General features: G+C 40.0%; 1 protein-coding gene across 1 annotated transcript in view; it reads right to left on the bottom strand.

The window, feature by feature from the left end:
* The window catches only part of LOC101115931 (ATP-binding cassette sub-family A member 17), a 101029-nt gene that overhangs the window by 30440 nt on the left and 54492 nt on the right, over positions 1-16097 (bottom strand). The window contains exons 15-17 of the mRNA XM_027961952.3: positions 12555-12705; positions 8135-8233; positions 643-805 (exon numbers count right to left, since the gene is read on the bottom strand). Coding sequence (XP_027817753.1) covers positions 643-805; positions 8135-8233; positions 12555-12705 — 413 coding nt within the window. The remainder of the gene's footprint in view (positions 1-642; positions 806-8134; positions 8234-12554; positions 12706-16097) is intronic.

Raw genomic sequence — 16097 nt, 5'->3', positions numbered from 1 at the left:
TTTTTTTTTTTTTTAAATGCTTATCTATTTGTTTTTGGCTGTGCTGGGTCTTTGCTGCTGTGTGGGCCTTTCACCAGCTGAGGACAGCTGGGGCCCTTCTCCAGCTGTGGCACACGGGGTTCCCACTGCGGTGGCCTCTCTTGTTGCCAAGCATGGGCTCTAGGGCACTTGAGCTTCAGTAGTTGCGGCCTCCAAGCTCTAGAGTGCAGGCTCAGTGGTTGCGGTGCTCAGACTTAGTCTCTCCGCAGCACATGGAGATCTTCCCGCGTCAGGGATGGAACCTGTTCTCCCGTGCTGGCAAATGGGCTCTTCACCACGGAGCCACCAGGGAAGCTCGATCTAGTGCTTTTACTCTTTCTTTTTTCTGGTGAAAGAAATGGCCACTCCCTTTCTATGAGCTTTTCTGATACTTCCTTTCATTGGGTTGATCCTGGTCAGAAAAAACACCAGCATTCTGATTTTCAACTGGAGCAAAGAGCATGGTATTCCTGAAATCCAGCAGAGCCAATCTTTTATGTCTCAAATCTACACAGTTTTCCTTAAGCCCCTATTAAAGGTTGACATTCATGTCTTGACAGAATAATATCATGATTCCAGGAATGAAACAGAAACCTGCTTCCTGCATTTGATGTATCTGCTCACCCCAGTGTTAGGATGGATGGGTAGGCCGGATGGTATTGAGAAAATCCTTGAATGAAGACGTTTAATCCTGTTGACAGGAACTCTGCTCACCAGTGGATGAGAATGGAAGGAGGGAAGCTTGATGATCTGCAAGTCTATGTCAGAATCCATCAGCTTATTAACCCTAAACCAAATCAAAAGCACAAAGAAATGAGAACTCTCAAAATCACAACACATTCCATTTTGTTCAGATTTAAAGAATGAAAGTCATGTAAGATATGAAAAAAATAAGTTAGGACACAAACAATGAGGAGAAAAAAAGCCACACCAAGATTACATACTGTTGGCAAGTATATACTGGCTGCTGCTGCTGCTAAGTCGCTTCAGTTGTGTCCGACCCTGTGCGACCCCATAGACAGCAGCCCACCAGGCTCCCCCATCCCTGGGATTCTCTAGGCAAGAATACTGGAGTGGGCTGTCATTTCCTTCTCCAATGCATGAAAGTGAAAAGTCAAAGTGAAGTCGCTCAGTCATGTCCGACTCTTAGCGACCCCATGGACTGCAGTCCACCAGGCTCCTCCATCCATGGGATTTTCCAGGCAAGAGTACTGGAGTGGGGTGCCATTGCTTCTCCAGTATACTGACTAGAAAGGGCTTAAAAAGGAACTAACAACTGAATTAACTGACCAATAGCTTCTCCAAATAACTGAGGCAACACTAGCTTGAATAGATTTCATTGTTTTCCTTAAAAGATACCACACACAAATTAAAACAAAAATATAATATCACTTAATATGTATTTTATGAGCAAAACTATAAATTATAAAAGGTGGCGTTTCTGACACTCCAGGTCTGGGGTTTATAAACTATGGCCAGTGGGCCAAATCCAGCCCAAGGTTTGTTTTGGTATGGGACGAGCTCAGAAAGGATTTCACATTTGTAAATTGCTGTTACATGGTTAATTAAGTGCCTACATAATACCCTTGTTATGTGACCATTCCTACACAGCCTAAAGTATTTACCAAAGCTGTAATAATACTTTGGCCACCTGATGCAAAGAGCTGATTCATTAGAAAAGACCCTGATGCTGGGAAAGACTGAAGGCAAAAGGAGAAGGGGGCAGCAGAGGATGAAATGGCTGGATAGCATCACCAACTCAATGGACATGAATTTGAGCAAACTCCGGGAGATAGTGAAGGACAGGGAAGCCTGGCGTGCTGCAGTCCATGGGGTTGCAAAGAGTCACACACAACTCAGTAACTGAATAACAACAACACAATACCCTTGATTATGCGACCAACCCTACACAGCCTAAAGAGTATACTATCTGACCCTTTAGAAAAAAGTTTGCAGAAGCCCTGTTCAGGGTCAAATTCAGCAAAGTATGAGGTCAAAAAACATACTTTTACTCATAGTCTTTGAGCTAGTTATTCCATTGCTGGGAATTTGTCACAAGAATATAATTCAATAAACTGGTTCATTTTCCCTCCAGGACAGTTCTGCAAAGGACAGTAAATGAACCGTTATTTACTGCAGTGACACAGATTATCCCAAACTTAGCATCTTAAAACAACAGTAAGCATTTACAATCTCACACAATTCCAGTGGGTCAGGAATTTTGGGGCGGCTCAGCTGAGTGGCTCTGCCTCAAGGTCTTTCCTGCAGATGCAGTCCAGCTCTCGGCCACGCTACAGTTGTCTGAAGGCCGGACTGGGGCCAGAGGGTCTGGTCCACTCACAGGATAGTGCCCTTATGTGGCAGCGGAAAGAAGGCAGTGGTGTGTGGTTCTCTAAGTGTAGTTTGGACAAGAACACTGGTTGATGTTTTAATTAACATTAATGATTAAGACAAAACTGAAACAACAAAGATGTTATGTCAAAACTTCACTCATTCATCCACAAGGTGAGTAATGTTTTTATTGGACTAAATAACACATTTAAAAACCTCAAAGAGTATTTCCTCAAATTCTATTAATGAAATTGCTTCAGATAGGACGTACTTTGAAGTTTAATTCACACTATTAACATTTTCTCAGTCATGACTTTCTAAATCTAGACAGTCAACAAAGAAATAAACTCCAATTTATAGTGTTTACCAATTTTCATGTTGTAAATACTCTTACCAGTATTGATTTCAAATTGTCAACATAATGCTTCCATCACACAGTGTAAGTAGATGTAAAAGTAACCTCAAGAGCACTGATCATAGTAAAATGTAACCAAATCATGAGGACATAGGTTTTATTATTTCCCTCTGTGATTATTGTTATTTATAAGAAATATAGATTTGTTCTTTGTCCTGGTTCCAGAACAGAGCTCCTAAAACTCTTGCAAATTTCTAAGTGAAGAGAGCCATGAGTGTCCTTTGTCCTGGTGACTTGAGATGGGGTCTGGTTGCCAGGGGAACCAAAACCATGTGATTGGCAGGTTAGAGCTTTTGACCACCTTCATCCAGTTACCACACCCCTGTCTCCAACCTCTGAAGAAAGTGAAAGCAAGCCAAAGTTGTTCAGTTGTATTCACTCTTTGAGACCTCATAGACTATACAGTCCATGGGATTCTCCAGGCCAGAATACTGGAGTGGGTAGCCTTTCCCTTCTGTAGGCAATCTTCCCAACCCAGGGATCGAACCCAGGTCTCCCATGTTGCAGGCGGATTCTTTACCAGCAGAGCCACAAGGGAAGCCCAAGAATACTGGAGTGGGTATTTCTATCCCTTCTCCAGCAGATCTTCCCAACCCAGGAATCAAACTGGGGTCTCCTGCATTGCAGGCAGATTCTTTACCAACTGAAGTATTAGGGAAGCCTGCCTCCAACCTCTGGCAACCACAAATCTGTTGTTTCTGTGAATTTTTTTTTTATATTCCACATTTAAGTGAGATCACATAGTGCTTGTATTTCTGTGCCTGACATTTCATTGAGCACAATGCCCTCAAGGCCCATCCATGTTGTTGCAAATGGCATGATTCCTCTTTAAAAAAATTTTTTATGGCCAAACAGTGTGTGTGTGTGTGTGTGTGTGTGTGTGTGTGTGTGTGTGTGTTCATCAATCACGTCTTCTTTATCCATTCACCTGCTGATGGACACTTAGGTTGTTTCCGCAACTTGGCCACTGTAAATAATGCTGAAATAAACATGGCAGTACATGTTTGAGGTAGTGAGTCCACTTCCTTTAGATATATACCCATAAAGTGGAACCAGATCACATGATAGTTCTATTTTTAATTTTTTTGAGGAAATTTCAATATTGCTTTTTATAGTGGTTGTATCAATTTACATTCTCACCAACAGAATACAAGGGTTCTCTTTTCTCCATATCCTTGCCAACACTTGTCATCTCCTGTCTCTCTGCCATTCCAGTGGGTGTTAAGTGATAGCTCATTGTGGTTCTGATTTGCATTTCCCTAATGATTAGTGATGCTGAACACCTTTTCATGTACCTGTTGGCCATCTGAATATTTTCTTTGGAAAAAAGTCTATTCAGGTCCTCTGCCTATTTAGAAATTGGATTTTTTTGCTATTGAATTGTATGAATTGTTTATATATTTTAGATACTAACTGCTTATCATACGTGTCTGCAAATACTTTCTCCCATTCAGTAGGTTACCTTTGCATTTTGTTGATCATTTCTTTTGCTGTGCAGAAGCTTTATTTTGATGTAGTTCTTCTTGTTTATTTTCCCTTTGTTACTTGTGCTAATATTCTCCCCTTTACTGTGAGCTGGACCTAGTGACTAACTTCTAGTAAACAGAATATAGCAAACGGGATAAAATGACACTTCCAAGATTAGGCGACAAAGTGAACATGGTTTCCATCTGGTCATCTTTCTCTGATCACTTACTGTGGGGGATACCAACTGCCATATCACAAGGTCACTCCAGCACCCTGGGTGGGGAGGCCCACATCATGAGCAACTGAGGCCAGCCAGCAACAACAAGAGTGAATGTGAAAGTGGATCCTTCCCCAGGTGAGCCTGTAGAGACTACAGCCCCAGCTGGAGACCTGACTACATGCTCACGCTCAGATGCTCAGTTGTGTCCGACTCTTTGCGACCTCATGGACTGTAGCCCACCAGGTTCTTCTGTCCATGGGATTTTTCAGGCAAGTATATTGGAGTGGGTTGCCATTTCCAACCACCTCAAAAGAGATCTGAGCCAGAATCTCCTACCTACTTTCTCCTGGGCTCCTGACCCACAGAAACTGTGAGGTAACAAATGTTTGTTGTTTCAAGGCTGCTAAGTTTCAGAGTAATCTGCTAGCACCAATAGATAATCAATACAAGCCAAAAAAGGAGCATAACAGACATGAGACACCTGAAAGGGAAATATCATGTCTAAGTAGCTGTCTCAGTAAGAATGGAAAGAGAGGATGGATCAGAAGAGAGATTAGGTGAGAATTTTCCAAAACTGACCAATACCAGCAAACCACAATGTGAAAAGCGGTAAAAATCCTAAGCAGAACACAAAGAAAACCACAAATGCATATCACTGTAAAAATGTTGAAAACCTAAGAGAAAGAAAAAATAATATTAAAAGCAGCCAGAGGTAAAGGACAGATTGCATTAAAAGAATAATAATAATACTAGCAGCTGACATCTCAGTGGACATATGGAAGTCAGAAGACAATAGAATGGAAGGAATAAGCAAAAATGATCTATTCATATAACGGAGAACTATTCAGCAATAAAAAACCAAAGTATTTATTATACATGCTACAACATGAATGAACCTCCAAAAATTATTCTACAGGAAAGAAGCCAGATATAAAATACACACTGTATGATTTTCTACATATGAATCCAAATGATTCCATTCTTATGAAATGTCCATAATAGGTAAACATATAAAGACAGAAAGTAGACTAGTGGTTTCCTTGGACTAGAAATGGGAACAGGAATATTTGGAATATTTGCAAATGAACATGAAAGATCCTTCCAGAGTGATGAAAATGTTCTAATGTTGGCTTATGGTCCCACCATAAATTTACTAAAAGCTATCAAACTATATGGTATGAATTACTGGTTAATGCTACAGTATGTAAATTATACCCCAACAAATCTGTTTTAAGAAGAAGAAATCAGAATTACATTGTAGAAGTATTAAAAACAATCCCTGACAATGTAAAATTCTGTATCAAGGGAAAATTCTTTTAAAAATGGAGACCAAAAATATATTTTCAGGCAAACAAAAACTCTGAGACTTCATCAGATCAGAAAATCTGCACTAAAGGAAATATATATTGTTTGGGCAGAAAGAAAATAGCCTGAGATGGAAGCTTAAGGATGAATGATGCTTAAGAGTGTAAGAACAATGCAAAGGGTAAATACGTGCTAAATTTAAATGAATGCTGATTGCACAAAAAAACAATAATGTGCTATAGACTTTTAAATATACACAGAATTGAAATAGTTGAATAAATACCACATAACAAAAGTGGAACAAATGGAATTTAAGAGTGCTATAGATTGCATTGTCTGGAATGCAGTAAATGTGCTAGTTTATTGTACACTTTAATAAGCTAAAAATGCACATTGAAATCTTAGGATAACCAATAAGAGAAGAGCAAGATAACGTACAAATTCTAAACTAACGGAGGAGAAAATATAAAGAAAAAAAAAAACCCACAAAAAACCCTTTAAATCAATTCCGAAGACTAGAAAGGAAATAAGAGAATATGGAATTGATGGGATAAATAGAAGACACTGAGCAATATGACAGATTTAAAACTAAATGGATTAGAAGTTTATTACTCACTAGAAAAGACCCTGATGATGGGAAAGATTGAAGGCAAAAGAAGGAGGCAGCAGAGAATGAGATGGTCAGATAGCATCACTGACTCAATGGACATGAATCTGAGCAAACTCCAAGAGATAGTGGAGGACAGAGGAGGCTGACATGCTGCAGTACACAGGGTTGCAAAGAGCTGGACATGAATTAGCAACTGAACAACAACAACACAGAACTACTTAAAAGATAAAGATATACAAATGACTGTTTTTTAAACTCCAACTATATTCCATTTATAAGAAACACATCTAAAATATGTAGCTATAGTATGAATGAATGCAAAAGAATGGATAAGGAGAATATCCTTCAAAAATGAGAAACAAAATCATTTTCAGACCAAAATAACTGAGAGCCTTTGGCACCAGCATAAAAACAGTAAAGGACATGGGACAGAATGTACTTCAGGCAGAAGGAAAGTCTGAGAAGCACAAGGAAAAAAAACACAGAAAGAGCTGAATATGTATATGAATTTAAATGACCATTGTCTTTGACAAGACAATAATGTTTTGTGGACTTAAAAAAGGTAATTAAAATACATAATGATAGTATAATGTATAAGTTGGTAATGGTAGCATGTGTGTGAATAAAATTAACGTGTTTCAAAGCCTCGATATTTTCCAGGAGCAGAGTAAAGATATTACTTCACCTGAGACTTTGATAAATTACTTATGTGTATCTCAATATCTAGCCTTACCATTAAAATAATAAAATAAGAATATATAGTTTCCAACTAGTATGGGGTAGGGAGGAAACTACAGAATGAGAAAAAAATAATCCTTAGAAGGGATAGAATGTCATACAGACTCAACAGGACTTGTAGAAAATATAAGGCAAAATGATAGATATATTGTATTGTAAAGTAATTAGCCTCCAATTAAAATAAATAAATTTATATTTTTTTAAATGATAGATATAAATTTTAATATATCATAAATAATACTCATTAATAGCTTGCATATTCTATTTCAAAGACAAACATTATCAGACTGGGTAAAATAATACTGACCTGGTCTCCTTGCCACTTTATGGCCCAGTGTGGCTGCCTGGGTAGTTTACCAGGGAGGCCCTCTCAAAGCCTTCCTCGCACTGAGCCAGCATTCCTGCTTCATTCAAATAGCTTGGTGGATGAATCAGCCAATGCCAGAGCTGCCCTACCTTGGGAGATCTTTTTTTTCTTTTAATTGGAGGCTAATTACTTTACAATATTGTGGTGGTTTTTACCATACATTCACATGAATCAGCCATGGGTATACATGTGTTCCCCATCCTGAACCCCTCTCCCACCTCCCTCCCCATCCTATACCTCAGGGTCGTCCCAGTGCACCAGCCCTGAGCACCATGTCTCGTGTATCGAACCTGGACTGGCGATCTATTTCACATATGATAATAAACATGTTTCAGTGGTATTTTAAATGAAATAATAAACCTTCCTAATGGTCTAAACCAGTCGAGTTCGGGTTATCAGTTACTTAGAGTCAAAAGCATCCCAACTGATATGATGCCACTTTTTGCTTTTCATCCCTAGGAATTTATGTTAAAATTATGATTGTTGGATGATATCATATTCAATATTTTCTACACTAATGAAATCCCTATTATTGGAAGCACTAGTCAGAGGCTGGAAGACTATTCAGTGAGGATGTTATAGAAAGGATTCAAACACTGGGCAACGTTTAAGTACCCTTCCAATCCTAAGATTCCTGGAATCTATGGTTTTGTATTCACTTACCGAATGAAGATTTCTTCCATAGTGGTGACAGAGACCCCAAAGCTGGCAATGCCCAGCTCTTCCTGCCTCAATTCTAAGTCAGTAAACAGAGCTTCAAACCTGGAAGGGAAGAGCAGTTTTATTCATCAAAGGTGGAAGTTGAATCCCTCTTTATTACCCTTGGCTTTCTACAAAGGAAAAAGCATGGACTATGGAGTTAAGAAGATATTTGTTCAAATCTCAATTCTGTCCCTCTTGAGCTTCATGACTCTGAACTTGAACAATGAGCATAAATAATACCATTTACTTCAAAACTTTCTGTAAGGATAAATCAAATATACACCTAGCACACTGCAGGTGCAAAGTAAATATTAATTCATCTCTGAAACTGTATCAAGCATCTTTTCTGACTATAACACTATAAGACTAGAAATCAACTACATGAAGGAAAAAAACCCTGCAAAACCACAAACACATGGAGGCTAAACAACATGCTACTAAACAACTGATGAGTCACTGAAGAAATCAAAGAAGAAATTTCAAAATACCTTCAAATGAAAATGAAACCACGATCATACAAAATCTACAGTTTATAGTGATACAAGTCAACCTCAGGAAACAAGAAAATCTTAAAATAAATGACCTAAACTTAACCTAGAGGAACAACAAGAAGAAAAAACCCAAAGTTAGTAGAAGGAAATAAATCATAAATATTAGAGCAGAAATGAATAAAGACCAAAAACAATAGAAAAAAGCAATGAAACTAAGAGGAGTTTCTTTGAAAAGATAAATAAACTGATGAACCTTGAGCTAGACTCATTAAGATAAACAGAGTGGGCCCAAATCAATAAAATCAGAAATGAAAAAGGGGAAGCTACAATGGATACCACAGAAACACAAAGGAATATAAGAACTGTATATGAACAATCCTACACCAATGATATGGCCAATAAAGAAGAAATGGGCAAATTCACAGAAATTCAAGACTGAGCCAGGAAGAAATAGAAAATATGAACAGATCAACTATCAGTAATGAAACTGAATCAGAAATAATTTTTAAAAGCTCCCAACAAACGAAAGTCCAGGACCAGCTGGCTTCACAAGTGAATTCTACCAAACATTTAGAGAAGAAAAATCCTTCTCAAGCTACTTCAAAAAATTGCAGAGGACATAATGCTTCCAAGCTCATTCTATAAGGCCCTGATACCAAAACTAGACAAAGATATCACACACAAAAAGAAAATTACATGCCAATATCACTGATGAGCATAGATGCGGAAATTCTGAACAAAATATTGACAAACTGCATTCAACAACATATTAAAAGGTTCACATACCATGATGAAGTGGGATTTATTTCAGGGATGCAAGGTTTGGTTCAGTATCTGCAAATCAATCAATGTGATACACCACATTAACAAACTAGAGAATAAAACTCATATGATTGCCTCAACAGATGAAGGAAAAATTTCTGGGCAAAATTCAATATCCATTTACATCAGAAACTCTCCACAGAGTGAGAATAGAATGAACGTTCCTCAACATAATAAAGGCCACATATAAGCCCACAGCTAACATCACACTTGATGTGAAAAACTGCAGGTGTTTCTTCTAAGATCAGGGACAAGACAAAGATGCTCACTCTCACCACTTTCATTCAACATAGTTTTGGAAGTCCTGGCCACAGCAACTGGACAAGAAAAGAAATAGAAGAAGAAGAAAAAAAAAAAAGAAATAGAAGAAATCCATATTGGAAAGGAAGAAGCAAAGCTGTCTCCATTTTCAGGTGACATGATACTATGTGTATAAAATCCTCAAGATGCCATAAAAAAACTACTAGAACTCATCAATGAATTTGTAAAATTTAAAGGATACAAAGTTAATATACAGAACTCTATTGTTCTATATTACTCTGCTCTGTACACAGAACTCTGTACACTTACAAAAAATTATCAGAAAGGAGAATGAAGGAAACAATTTCATTTACCATCACATAAAGAACATTATAGCCAGGGACAAACATACCTGAGGAGATAAAAGACCAGTACTTAGAAAACTATAAGGCACTGATGAAAGAAATTGAAGACAACACAAAGAGGTAAAAAGATACACTTGTTCTTAGACTGGAAGAACTATTATGGTTAAAATGACCATATAGTCCAAGGCAATCTACAGATTCAATGCAATCTCTATCAAGATACCAATGACATTTTTGACAGAACTAGAACAAATAATTCTAAAATTTGTATGGAAACATAAGAGGGCCTGAATAGCCAAAGCCATCTTGAGAGAAAAAAAAAAAAAGACTAGAGCTGGAAGTATCACATAAAGCGACGGTATGGTATTGGCACAAAACAGACAAGTGGATCAATGGAACAGAACAGAGACCCCAGAATAAGCCCACGCAGCTACAGCCAATCAGTTTACAACAAAGGAGACAAGAACAGGCAACGGGGAAACAGTCTCTTTGTTAAGCTGTGCTGAGAAGTAAACTGGGCAGCTACACGAAAAGAATGAAATTAGAACACTGTCTCACACCATATAAAAAAAATAAACTCAAAATGGACTAAGACCTAAATGTAAGGCCAGAAATCATAAAACTCCTAGAAGAAAACAAAGGCAGAACACAGTTTCACATAAACCATAACAATATTTTTTTGGACCTATATCCTAAGGCAAAGAAAACAAAAGCAAAAACAAACGGGACTTAATTAAACTTAAAAGCTTTTGCACAGCAAAGGAAACTATCGACAAAAAAAAAAAACATCAAAGATTAGCTACTGAAATGGGAGAAAATATTTGCAAATAGTATGTGACTGATAAGGGGTTAATATCCAAAAACATATAAATGGCTCATTGAACTCAATATCAAAAAGACAAACAACCTAATTTTAAAACGGGCAGAAGACCTGAATAGGCATTTTTCCAGCTTGCATGGAAGGGTGTGAAAGTCACTGTGAAGGAGACTGAGTAATGCGTGGGCAATGAGATAAAGCAGGCAACATGATTAACCTAGTTTTAGAGAGCTTCAGCTGCGCAGGGTTACAGGACATGGAGTGGTGGCTGGAAAGAGAGGCAGGCTCAAGACAGTGCATCTCCAGAGCACACTAATATGTTCATGGACATGAGCCAAAGAAGAAAAGTCGATGATGTAGATGAAAGAGGAAATAATCAAACCAGCAAACTCCTAAGACCAAGTGGCTGAGTACTTGAGCTGGTGTTGAAAAAAGCAAGCTTGTAGGTCTGTTAAAAGGGATAAATAGAGTACTTGTTGGATGGTATTTACTTTCTCAATGAAGTATAACTAAGATTCCTATCCGAAAGATACATGAGGACTGAGGAGAGGGAGAGAGGGACATGTTGGGAACAAGTCTGAGGTCTGAAATAATTACAAGGCTGACCTTGGCTCCCACCCCACATGGAAAATCCACTTATAACTTTATAGTTAGCCCTCCAAATCCAAATGTTCTGCATCCACATATTTAACCAAACGAGGGGTAGTGTAGTACCATAGTAACCTATTTATTGAAAAATCCGGGTATATGTGGACTCACACAGTTCAAACCTGTGTCGTTTAAGGGTCAACTGTAATATAAAGGAAAATCAAGTACAGTTTTCATCTGAGCCCAGTTACTTGGGTGCCTGTAATTAGAGTTCACATAGTCAAGGACCCCTTTGACGCCATCATAAAGAATTTTATTTTAATCTGAAAGCAGCTGGGCGCCATCAGGGGTTTTTAAGGAGGGAGGGAACATGATCAAAAGGCTTCCCTGGTGGCTCAGATGATAAAGAACCCTCCTGCCAATGAAGGAGATGCAGGTTCGATCCCTGGGTCAGGAAGATCCCCTGCAGAAGGAAATGGCAACCCACTCCAGTATTCTTCCCTGGGAAATCCCATGGACAGAGGAGCCTGGCGGGCTACAGTCCATGGGGCTGCAAAAGAGTCAGACATGACTTAGTGACTAAACAACAACAGAGTCCTATATTCTCAAGTGCACTCTGGCTGGAGTGTGGTGTCTTTCTGCTGCTGCTGCTGCTGCTAAGTCGCTTCAGTTGTGTCCGACTCTGTGCGACCCCATAGACGGCAGCCCACTAGGCTCCTCTGTCCCGGGGATTCTCCAGGCAAAAACACTGGAGTGGGTTGCCATTTCCTTCTCCAATGCATGAAAGTGAAAAGTGAAAGTGACGTCACTCAGTCGTGCCTGACTCTTAGCGACCCCATGGACTGCAGCCCACCAGGCTCCTCCGTCCCTGGGATTCTCCAGGCAAGAGTACTGCAGTGGGGTGCCATTGCCTTCTCCGATTTCTTTCTAGGAAATATCAAAGGCCTAGAAATCCAAACCATTACAGAATTGAAAGTCCTTGGTGAGGACAGGGGTGGGCGAGATGACTGAACATTGAGCACATGCAAGCAATTACTCCAGCCCTCTCAGGTCCATACCTGTGCGTGCTCTCTTTAGGAAGTATAAATGTCAGTTCTTCTCCAATGCTAGACTGGAAAACTGCATTTGGTATGTGCTGGTAAACCAGAAGGGAAATCTTCTCTGTGTCACAACGTGGTTTTCTTACCAGAGTTATATAATATCCTGCACCTGAAACATTTAAAAGATCATGAAATGGTTTTTCTCTTTTTAGTTACCCTTAAATGTTCTATAGCCTAGAACATGACAGCTCCATAGGTTAGACAAGCTGGAGAGCTGTGGTGAATTTGCCTTGGAAAGTCTATAACACTATTCTTGAGTCTCTCCTTTGACTCCATAGTTGGAAGGTGATAACAGCATTTAGCAATACTAGGCAAAATAAAGGAGGGCTGCATTAAAGGCAACACTCTGCTTAAGGGATAACTAATGTGGGGAAGTGAAAATTGAGCAGAAAGAGACCTTGAACATTAAGGGTAAGAACAAAAGTATCTCTTTCATAATTAAATTATGTTTTGAGAGACATACCCTATGGTATTCTAAATATTCTTTCAGAAGCTACTAGTAACACTTGTTGCTACATTGCTGGCACTGTAGTCACTCAACAAACAGTCGCTGAGCTCTTATGACCTGACAGGCACTTTTCTAGACATTGAGTATATAGAAGCAGGTCAAACAGTCAAAACTCCCTACTCTCACTCAAGGAGCTTTCATGACAGTAACGTGAGACATATGATAAGGTAAATAAGTAAATCAAGACCATATTAGTGACAAGTGCTAAGGTGAAAGATGAACAGGAAGGGGATACAGAGTATTAGGGATCATGACTTTGAAGGTGGGGAAGGCCTCACTAAGAATGTGACATCTCTGAAAGGACTGAAGACCTGAGGAAGAGGAGGAGGCGTGATGATATGTAGTCTGGGATGCAGGAGGAGGCCCATGTCCTGGATCAGAAAGGGGGCCCTGAGGCGGAAGCAGAAGAATATCGGGAGAAATGGCTGGGGAAGCGGGACCAGGCTAAGCAAGGCGTTTGAGCAACTCCCAGGACCCTGCTTTCTCCTTTCAGAAAGTGGGATGGGAAGTCATCAGTGGACTGAGCAGCAGAGCAGCACACTCATTCTGACAAGTGGGCCAGAGGCCAGCTGTGGGCTGGAAGCAACTTCAATGATTCAGGTAGGGAGACAGTAGGCTGGGCCAGGGGGTGAGGAAGGCAAGGCCACGGGGATTGGCAGATGGATCAGATATGCGCTATGAGACGCAGAGGATCAGGGAGCCCTGAGACTCCGGCCAAGCTGCTAAAAGGATGGAGCTGCCTTTACTTTGCGTGAACTGGTGTGTTGGTCAAGAGCTAGAGTTCAGCTGTGCACCAGCCATGGACAGTCCAACAGATATATTCACTGTCTAGGGGTGTGGACAGTAAGCAGTTAGATACACAAATCTGGAGTTCAGCTGAGAGGTCTTGCAGAGACATTTTTCAGCACAGATACGTATAAGTCAGGACACTGAATGAGACCACTAAGTCAGTGAGCAGGGGAAAAAATAGTGACGTGACCTGGGCACTTCCAAGCCTAGAAGTAGATGTGATGCAGAGGAGCAGTCAGAGACACTAGAGGGAAACCCAGATGGCTAGGGGCCAGGAAAAGAGGGGGATGTCTGTGGCAAGACGTCCAGCAGGAGTGCACCCCACTGTGGAGAGAACAACTCACCCTATGCAGGCATTAGCTCCCTCTTTGAGGAACAAGGTCTCTTAATCTTCATTTTAATAAAGGAAAATAATAGAATGGGAAAGACTAGAGATCTCTTCAAGAAAATTAGAGATATCAATGGAATATTTCATCCAAAGATGGACACAATAAAGGAAAGAAACGGTATGGACCTAACAAAAGCAGAAGATACTGACAACAGGTGTCAAGAATACACAGAACTGTACAAAAAAGATCTTCATGATCCAGATAACCATGATGGTGTGATTACTCACCCAGAGCCAGATACCCTGGAATGTGAAGTCAAGTGGGCCTTAGGAAGTATAACAAGGAATAAAGCTAGCGGAGGTAATGGAATTCCAGCTGAGCTATTTCAAATCCTGAAAGATGATGCTGTGAAAGTGCTGCACTCAATATGCCAGCAAGTTTGGAAAACTCAGCAGTGGCCATAGGACTGGAAAAGGTCAGTTTTCATTCCAATCCCAAAGAAAGGCAATGCCAAAGAATGCTCAAACTACTACACAATTGCACTTATCTCACACGCTAGCAAAGTAATGCTCAAAACTATTCAAGTGAGGCTTCAACAGTACATGAACCATGAACTTCCAGATGTTCAAGCCGGATTTAGAAAAGGCAGAGGAACCAGAGATCAAATTGCCAATATCCACCGGATCACTGAAAAAACAAGGGAGTTCCAGAAAAACATTTTCTTCTGCTTTATTGATTATGCCAAAGTCTTTGACTGTGTGGATCTCAACAAACTGTGGAAAATTCTTCAAGAGGTGGGAACACCAGACCACCTGACCTGCCCCCTGAAAAATCTGTATGCAGGTCAAGAAGCAACAGTTAGAACTGGACATGGAATAACAGACTGGTTCCAAATTGGGAAAGGGGTACGTCAAGGCTGTATATTGTCACTCTGTTTACTTAACTTATATGCAGAGTACATCATGCGAAATGCTGGCCTGGTTGAAGCACAAGCTGGAATCAAGATTGCCAGAAGAAATATCAATAACCTCAGATATGTAGATGATGACACCCTTATGGCAGAAAGTGAAGAGGACCTAAAGAGCCTCTTGATGAAAGTGAAAGAGGAGAGTGAAAAAGCTGGCTTAAAACTCAACATTCAGAAAACTAAGCTCGTGGCATCTGGTCCCATCACTTCATGGCAAATAGATGGGGAAACAATGCAAACAGTGAGAGACTTTATTTTCTTGGGCTCCAAAATCACTGCAGATGGCGACTGCAGCCATGAAATTAAAAGATGCTTGCTCCTTGAAAGAAAAGCTATGACCAACTTACACAGCATATTAAAAGCAGAGACATTACTTTGCCAACAAAGGTCTGTCTAGTCAAAACTATAGTTTTCCAGTAGTCATGTATGGATGTCAGAGTTGGACTATAAAGAAATCTGAGAGCTGAAGAATTGCTGCTTTTGAACTGTGGTGCTGGAGAAGACTCTTGAGAGTCCCTTGGACTGCAAGGAGATCCAACCAGTCCATCCTAAGGGAAATAAGTCCTGAATATTCGTTGGAAGGACTGAAGCTGAAACTAAAGCTCCAATACTTTGGCCACCTGATGCGAAGAGCTGACTCATTTGAAAAGACCCTGATGCTAGGAAAGATTGAAGGCGGGAGAAGGGGATGACAGAGGATGAGATGGTTGGATGGCATCACTGACTCGATGGACGTGAGTTTGAATAAGCTCCGGGAGATAGTGATGGACAGAGAAGCCTGACGTGCTGCGGTCCATGGGGTCGCAAAGAGTTGGACACAATTGAGCAACTGAACTGAACTGAAACTAAGGCTACAAAACGATGAACTAACTTGGTAACAAGGATGAAGAAGGGGTAAACTAGCAGCA

The sequence above is a fragment of the Ovis aries genome, chromosome 24 (assembly GCF_016772045.2).
Source record: "Ovis aries strain OAR_USU_Benz2616 breed Rambouillet chromosome 24, ARS-UI_Ramb_v3.0, whole genome shotgun sequence".
NCBI lineage: Eukaryota > Metazoa > Chordata > Mammalia > Artiodactyla > Bovidae > Ovis > Ovis aries.
Note: the sequence above shows the minus strand (reverse complement) of the source record. Positions and strands in the feature narration are given on the sequence as shown.